General features: G+C 52.6%; 1 protein-coding gene across 1 annotated transcript; it reads left to right on the plus strand.

Moving 5' to 3' along the window:
- Positions 1–3671: 3671 nt before the first annotated feature.
- Positions 3672–8089, plus strand: EsH8_II_001303 (exocyst complex component Sec3-domain-containing protein; the record flags this gene model as incomplete). The annotated part of the gene is made up of 4 exons (XM_083264601.1): positions 3672–3756; positions 3842–5940; positions 5988–7120; positions 7174–8089. The coding sequence occupies 4 exons, from the start codon at positions 3672–3674 to the stop codon at positions 8087–8089; spliced, it is 4233 nt and encodes a 1410-aa protein (XP_083121923.1).
- Positions 8090–8700: the final 611 nt, after the last annotated feature.

Here is an 8700-nt window from a genome sequence, read left to right on the forward strand (position 1 = left end):
TGTCGACGACTGATCACCGCCTTTCTGCTTCGGCGGCAGCGGCGGTGATGTCGCTCATCTCGGAACCTGCTGTCTGCGGCTGCTGCCACTGCTACTACTACTACCGTCGTCGCAACCACATCATGATACCACAAAGACATACAGAGCGCGCGGCGCTGTGACGACACTTGGAAGCACATCGCTTCGGCCCTCATCTACGGAAGAGGGTCATTTAAGGAAACGCAAGAATGATTTGGGACAAAAAGATAATGAGGAGGGAACAGAAAGGGATATGAGACATGATCTATCGGCAATTGGCATTTTAACAGCACTTGTTTTTTAAGTTGGCATATCTGGTTATTTCGGTTGGTAAACTACAAAAGATACGGAGGGAGTATCTGGAGGGTGATATCTACGAGTGTATGATATAACAAAGTATAGGAAATCAGGTTGGATATGGGCAGGCTCGCTGGTTTGTGGCGCAGTGTGTATCTACGGACGAGACACGATAGGGAGAGGCGGAGGGAGATAGCCCACGTAAATAGAATGAATGGCCACTAAGGCCAAGCGAGCGAAATAGAAATGGCTCCAAAACTCCAAAGCTGAATTATAGTTGTACCGTCCGTCTATTATTGTGAATCGCAAATTTTATCGTCGGTATCTGATCCTTGGCTCTTGCGAATCCGCCCGCACTGCTTCTGGTATGCATATATTCTTAACTAGCGCTTTCTAAACTGGCAAGACTAGCTGAAATGCCCAATTTGCAGGGGAATGGGAATCAGTCAGCCAGTCGATCCAGTATTTCTCTCAACGAGCTCGAGGGTTAGTTATATGGGTTGACAGGCGTGTCGGCAGATATACGGTAGCTTAGAGGCCGATGAAGGAGTATCGGATATCCAATAGAGAACATCACACTTGTATAGAGTAGTTCAGCGGCAACCAATATTGAACCTCGTTTTCAAACTTGACACAATGGTTGGCTTTCAACTAGGCAGTACTTAGAAATGATCCACAGTCTACCGATATTACCGCTGCAGCGAAAGATGGCAGAAATGGCGGTATGCAGTGTAATCCCAGCCGTATCATTGAAACCTTTGACCAAAGGGTCAAGTCATAGTGTGCGAGCAACATCTGGCCCAGGCTCCTGGAACACAGCGCTTGCAGAACAGCTTCTTGACACGCAGCCTACAACTTTGGGAAGTTGCGCGCCGCCAACAACGTCAACCGATGGATGAAGAAGCAAACAGAAACAGCGATAAGTTGTGGAAACCACGCCAAATGAACCAAGCCACTTATCTCAACGCAGGCAACCAAACAAAGTACACAGGCAAGAAGAAAATTGCCTGCAAGTACAACGACAACTTACCATGGAGGAACCTAAGAAGAACTAGAGTGACCCTGTCTCGGTGGAATCGACGCAGGCTCCCCTTGCTTGAGGCTACAGTCCTTTCAACTGGATGGAGCAGAGGCGGCAGATCATATGACGTGGCAACAAGCCGAGCAAGGAGGTGGATGGCCCCAAGGAGGATCTCCATAGCCATTGCAGAGCGGTGAGTGGTTTCGTGTTCGTCATCAAGAACGCCAAGGGAGGGACTTTTGATGTGGAACGGCATGGTAATGGCGTTTCTTTTCGACTGCATGAAGCGGTGTGTCATGGCTCAAGGTTAAAGGAGGGTATATGAGAGAGCCTAGAGAGGACTACGATGAGGCAGACGATCACTCTAAAAGAAAAAGGCTGCGTGTCGTGGAGAAATTGTACTGCAGCTGAAATACCGCCCATTCCTAAATGCATACCAGGTGCAGATGACGAATCAGCTGGCTAGGGCCAATCTTCATGAGGCAAATGTGGCTTTGAACCAAGGAGATGGCGCTGTTGAACTTCACTGGGCGGGCGGTAAAAGCAAAGAAAGACTCGGCAGTTGCAATGCTGCCGACCAGTCGAGCCCTTTCTTCGATGAGAAAATTATACTACCCATGCGGCTGACTTGAATTGCTTAAGATTAAAAGCTTATACTTCATTTGTATGCCCGAACATCCTGGAAATACTGAAATAATGCCAACACGGCTTTCCTTGATACCTTGCAATACAGACGGCAACAAATTGGAGACGAAGAACCAGAAACAGAAATCAGGGTTCAACAAGAATACTAGTTTCCATACAGCCGTAGGTACGATGATTTTGGCTAAGACTGAGTCAACATAACTACAATATACTATACAGCTTTCATTGAGGCTGCTTCAGCTGCCACTATTCCGGAGACAGCATACGAATCCGACGCGCATATAGGTATATATATGAGCGACAATATAAAATGACGATGAACTAGTTTTGTCCGATTGTACGTGATTAGTGTGTGGGTTTTCGTTCATAAGCTTTCACATTGGCCTGTGTGCGACTCAGGGTCCTGGCGGCCCGTCTGATGTGTAAGATCACAGGTCAATTAAAGCTGCAGTGCCTGCTGACCAAAGTCTCTTGCCAGACATCTGACGATACTATTCGAGCATCGAAAGTCTTTGAACTGGCAATGGTGATGAGAATCCCGTGAGAGTGCCGGGTGACGCCTGGAGAATTCGGCGAGATGGCGGCCCGAGAAGAGTTATAAGCTAGACGTCAAAAGTACCCGGGTTTCGGCAGGAGAAGAGGCAAAGAAATAGAATCGGAAACCCGGAAGATGTTGCACTGAAGAGGGGCGCGGAGGGGGTTATTTCATTCATGGGCCGGGCAGCTTGAAACATGGATGAGTGAGAGGCATGACGACGAGCGCCCGAGCTCTCCTACCGCAACCTTGGTCAATGATGCGTCTGATATCGGTTCGGTGCATGGATGGGGGATACACAGTACATGGTAAGAGTGGGTTGTTCACAGTACCCACTGAATTATGTGTGTGAGGTTAACTTACCATTTAAAGCAAGTTCTCAACACAAGTCCTGCCTGGCAAAGATGTAAGAAGAAAAAGAGGGATAAATCGAGCGTGAACGAACCAAACGAATGTGAGACAACGGAAGTCGATTAGTGGCGGTACATTCCGTTGTGGTATTTGTAGGTGCCGCTGTCCTCGCATTGGATTACATAGCCCAGAGGGAGTAAAGGCCGCTGCAAGGTGCCGTCAGGTAGCATATAATATACAGGCATTGGGCGGGTGCCGACAATGTATCGTGGAGTCGACGTGGGACCGGTCTGTTTAGAGATACTACACTCGAAGACCTTGAATATGGGGCACAAGAAGGTAGAATAACGCAGGAAAAATATTCATAAATCGGCAGTAAGAACTGATGCCAAGATTCAAATCCAGAAAAGCCATAGCAATTCTTTTACAAGCTGCAAGTCATCCGGTGGCGGCGCTACCGAAGTTGCTGGCTAGCTGTGCACTAACAGGAGCCCCGGACTGAAGGGTCAAGATACTTTCACCCCCCCAACGCTCGGCGGGGCCCAAGGCTGGCAGCAAGCTCCCCCAAGGACAGACAGCCAGACACAGCACACGTCGCTCCCCTTCTGGCCTGCATCACGACACGACCTCGAAATCCCACCTCAACCTCATCAAACCCCTTCGGAGCGCCTTCCCCCCCCATCGAACCGCCACGCCATTGTCCGAAGCCCGCGATAATCATGCAAATGCCTGCTCCCCTTGCACCGCGAACCCCCTCATGATTACTCTATTCCACTGCGACGGGACCGCCCTAACGGAGCAGCCATGGACAACAGGGCCCAGCGATTCGAGGATGAGAAGCGGCGCATCATCGAGAGTTGCTTCATCAAGAAAGATGTAGACGGGTCGCGTGCGTCAAATCTCCCCTCTCTCCTTTGTTGAGACAAAAAGACCCCCGTTTGCTCTCAATGCTGACCTTTGTTTTCCGTCCACAGTGCTCGAGACATACATCACCCACATCCGAATCACCGAATACTCCTCCTATCCGACCTCCCCTCCACCGCCTCAAGCACGAACCCCCGAAGCCCAGAAACCCCGTATCATTGTCGTCGCTGTAAGGAAATCGGGTCGTGTGCGTATGCACAAGACCAAGGAAAATGCGAACGGATCCTTCTCAATTGGAAAGACATGGAATCTAGACGACCTCTCCGCCATCGAGTCCTTCACCGGCCCTCCCGCCAACCCGACCTTCCGCGAATGGGCTGGCGATACGGGCTTTGTCGTGACTATCGGCAAGCCCTATTTCTGGAATGCGCAATCGGACAAGGAAAAGAGGTTCTTCATTGCCAGCTTGGTCAAGATCTATGGCAAATACACCGGAGGCAAGGTCCCCGAGCTGTCGGGCTTCGACCAGGCCGAAATGGCCCAGATTCTGAGGAACGACCGAAGACCGCCGCCGCCTCCTTTGCAAGCCCCCTCAAGGGCCCCTGCCTTGCCAGACTCTGCTACTAGCCAGGCCAACCTAGGCGCCCCGAATGCGCCCACCTCCAACTATGGTACACCTTCACCAGGCCCTCCAGGCCCACGACGGCCGCCACCTCTCAACGGAATGGCTTCCAACTCCCCCGTCGGGAGTATGACATCGTCCTTTTCGCAAGAACCCCCTTCCCTAAGACGCTACGGAAACCAGAGTCAAGAATCCTTCTCTCCATCCCTGGGAGCAAGGAGTGAGGATGCGAGCAGCATGCCGCCCCGCTCGAGGAACGGCATGCCTGGCCCAGGCCCTGGGTCCTTTGGCAGGTTTGCCGAGGCCACGACCGAGCCGGTTCCGGTGCCTCCTCCACAGATTCAGGAAGAGAGAGAGCGACCGCCCGAGAGGAAGAGACCACCGATGGACCCGGCGCGGCCGCAAGGCTTTTCCGACAGAGACTTGGTCCCAGCACCATTATTGAGCCCGGGGATGCGACGAGACCAAGTAGCCCCTCCGCCAAGAAACACAGAACGCATGTCTGGCAGGAAGAACTCTATATCACAGCGGTCTGAAACAGGTTCATACAACAGACCGGTTACTCCTCTTACACCTGTGGACGCTGCAACGGCAGATATCCCCCCAGCGCTGAGAACCCCCACGCGAAATGGCGCCACACCTACGAGGCCAAATCTTGCGATCGTCTCGCCGCCATCCGAAGTTTCTGTCCCTCCTGCGCCTGTTTCTCCAATAGTTCCGTCACCGCCCCTAGCCCCGCCTTCTGCGCCGGTGCCTGCGGTGGAGGATCCCATACCCGAAGAACCTGCAGATCGTGAACCTCGTCCTCCTATGCCTGCGGAACCTGTTGATCTAGACGACGAGAGTCGGCCAGGTCTTGGCCCGATGATCAAGTCGAAGAAATCCAAAGGGGACCTTGCTGGCGTGCTCTGGAAAGCCGCATCTGCTGCCGCGGCGTTCAAGCCCCGGCCTGGTGGCGCGGGTGAAAGATTACGACAAGCCGCTGGCAAGAGCACCGAGCCAGCCGAAGGGGTCACCACTGTGTTCCAACCCCCGCCCCGGCCGACCTCTTCCGACGGGCCCAAGGTGGCATCACCAGAGCCTACTGCTTCTGAAACTGCCGTTACTGCTGAGCCTTCCAAGCGCATATCTGGCGTGCCTGAGGTGAAAGTCACAGTTCCCAACTCTAGCCGCCCGACTAGCCTGCAACCTTCTATTAAGGAGGTCATCAAGATCAAGGAGTCCAAGAAGTCCGAGGAGTCAACCGACAAGGCGGAGGCGCGGAAGTCGATGATTGTCGGCAATGACGCCAAGTACTTAGGTTCTCTAGGAATTGACCCCACTGTCTTGGATAACAGGAGTGGCGAGTTCACAAAATGGTTAGACTACTTCGGCTGGGTACCTGGCGAGCAGATGAGATCTCGCAATGTCGAGGAGATGAGGACAGACCTCGAGCGAGAACTCAACAAGGCACAAGCAGGTGGCTGGCTTGCCCGATTCCGGGAAGAGGATGACCGAGTTGAGGCCATCAAGCGCGGTATTGACTTGGCAGTTGCTGAGTGTGAAGAGATGGAGAATCTTCTGACGCTGTACAGTGTCGAACTTTCGGTAAGTCGGCAAATCTCATTATCGAGACATTTACTGATGCGAAATAGACGCTATCCGATGACATAGCATACATTGAAGCCCAAGGTCAAGGTCTTCAAGTGCAGACTGCCAACCAGAAACTGCTCAAGAAGGAACTGGAGTCTCTCCTTGAAACGACTACTATCACTTCGGCTGACCTCAACGCTTTGAGAGCCGCCCCGCTGGAGGACCCGGCAGGCCTCGAAGACATTGAGGCGTCTCTAGTTACCCTCTATAAGGCTATGATCAAGATTGATCCTTCGCTGCTTGGTAGTGAACCCAGAAAGAGCGAAGATCTTGGCGAAGAAGCGGACCAGGCCGTGGGACTTGAAAACACCGACTACGGCAAGATGAGAATCGTCCAGGAAAAGAAAGAGATGTACCGGCAAGAAAGCGCCGTCTTCGTGCGGCGGTTGGTTGGTTATATGGCGCAACAATTCGACGAAGCCTACAACGAGACGAATAGAGCGCTTCGCGAAGCTCTTTCGAGAAAGGTGGACTCTCGCCACCACGACTCGGGTCGCGACATGCTCTGGAAGTACAGCCCCCTAATCAAATACGCCAAAGACGTTGATCCCGCCAATTGGGATCGCATGATCCAGGTCTACCAAGACAAGAGCCACCCCGTGTACAAAAACGAATTCCGCCAGGTTTTGGAGGCATGGAAGCGCAATGCGCGTAAAATGACTGCCGAAGAGACATCCGAGCTCCTGTTTACTTTTGAAGTCGAAAAGCAGCAGGAAGGCAAAGCGACCACTGTCAGGAAGCTCACCGTCAAGCGAAGTCAAACGCTGGCCAAGAGTTTGCGTTCGCCTGTGGACACCAGCAGCAGGACGAACCTGAACCAGGCGGCTGAGCGACGTAGCCTCCCATATGAGGTGTTTGGCCAAGTATTGGATGACCTTTTGCCGTTGGTCGAAATGGAGCAGAACTTCATTGTCGACTTTTTCCACGCCACGACGATGGAGCAGTCGGACTTCCCCGATCTTGTCGCGGTAAGCAGACCAAGAGATCGGAGAGGTGGCGACTTGCGACGACATCGGTTGATGGAGCCCAATCGCGACCTTGCTCGGAGAGTGACTAAGGCGATGGAAGTGATTTACTCTTTCTTGGAGCAGGAAGTCTCAAAACTCATCGAATGGGTCCTTCAGGCCGATCCTTTGTAAGTTTGCATATACACCCTTGACACGCCTCCTAATGCTAACCATCTCAAAGACAAGGTGCTGGCGTTCTGGCTGTCCTAGAACGAAACCTCGTGGACATTCAACAATCCAACCAGGATTTCCTGAACGCCCTTTTGCAGAAGGTACATGGCGTCCTGGAGTCTCGCTTCAAGAAATTTGTCGACGAGCAGATTCGGGCCATTGAGGAGACAAAGGTCAAAATCAACAAGCGTAAGGGCGTCATCTCCTTTATCCGCGTCTTCCCCCAGTTCTCCAACGCGGTGGAGAACATCCTCTCGGGCATCGACCCGAGCCTGGGTGTACGCAAGACGGTCGACCGTGAGTACGACCGTATCCTCAAGTCAATGTTCGACTCGCTCAAGATCATCGCCCGCGAGAATCCGGCCGTCAGCGTTGGTGCGGCGGGCGCGGACCCGGAAGACAAGGAGGCGCTCAACTTCCACATTCTCCTCATCGAGAACATGAACCATTTCCTGGAGGAGGTCAACACGCACAGCCTCGACGTTCTTGAAGACTGGCGCGAAGCCGCAACGAACGAGCTGAACGAGCACATGGGCCTCTACCTGAACGCGGTTATGCGCCGCCCGCTCGGGAAGCTTCTCGAATATCTCGAGAACATCGAGGGCCAGCTGCAGTCGGGCAAGCCTGGCACAAGCATCGCGTCGCAGCCGTCAAACTCAAAGTCAACGTTCAACAAGGTGCTGGCGACGTATGACTCGCGCGAGGTCCGCAAGGGTATCGAGACGTTGCGGAAGCGCATCGAGAAGCACTTTGGCGACGCTGACGACCCTGCTCTCAGCCAGAAGCTGGTGATCAAGGTACTGCGCGAGTGCGAGCGCTTCTACGGCGAGGTGGAGCTGCGTATCAGCCGCATCACGGCGGATGTCTACGGCGGAGACGTGTTGTTTGAGTGGCCGCGCACCGAGGTCAAGGCCGGTTTCCGGTAAAATTAGTTATCGAAACCCGCCTTAATGTTGAAAGATTGGCCGCAGTCTCCAATATGGGTGGCAGCTTCCAGATATGTTTTGTTTTTCCACCGATTACCCTTTTTTGTTTTGCTCATTAAAAAGAAGTGAAGACGAGACAGGACGCATAGGGAGGGGGTTATATAGACCTGCTGCCACCGACTTCCAGTCTGTTCCCTCCTCTACCCTCCCTGATAGTCGTTGGAACAAGTGAGGGAGGGGAAGGGCAGGATGATGTTTTCTGTTATGTATTGTTGTTTCTATAGGCGGTGGGTGGCGGTGGGATCGAGGTTTCGGTACTTAGGGCAAGCCTTTGATTGTGCAACATAGGGGACACGAGATCCTGTGATGAAATGAGACACCTCTTGATGCAAGTTATGCCATCCATGTGCCGATCCGAGTTGCGAACAGCTACATAGCAGAATTAATCCCTGGATGGGAAGGCCAAGTGACGGTTACGATGGAGAACTTTCAATATAATAATAACCACGCTACCTGTATTGTTTCTGCTAAGCACTCTTTTGTGAGAGTGGTCCAAGTCGGTTCTACTATCAACGTCGAGTCACGATGGTTTCAGAGGACAAAAGGCTACC

The sequence above is a fragment of the Colletotrichum jinshuiense genome, chromosome 2, assembly GCF_051148585.1.
Source record: "Colletotrichum jinshuiense chromosome 2, complete sequence".
Classification (NCBI taxonomy): Eukaryota; Fungi; Ascomycota; class Sordariomycetes; order Glomerellales; family Glomerellaceae; genus Colletotrichum; species Colletotrichum jinshuiense.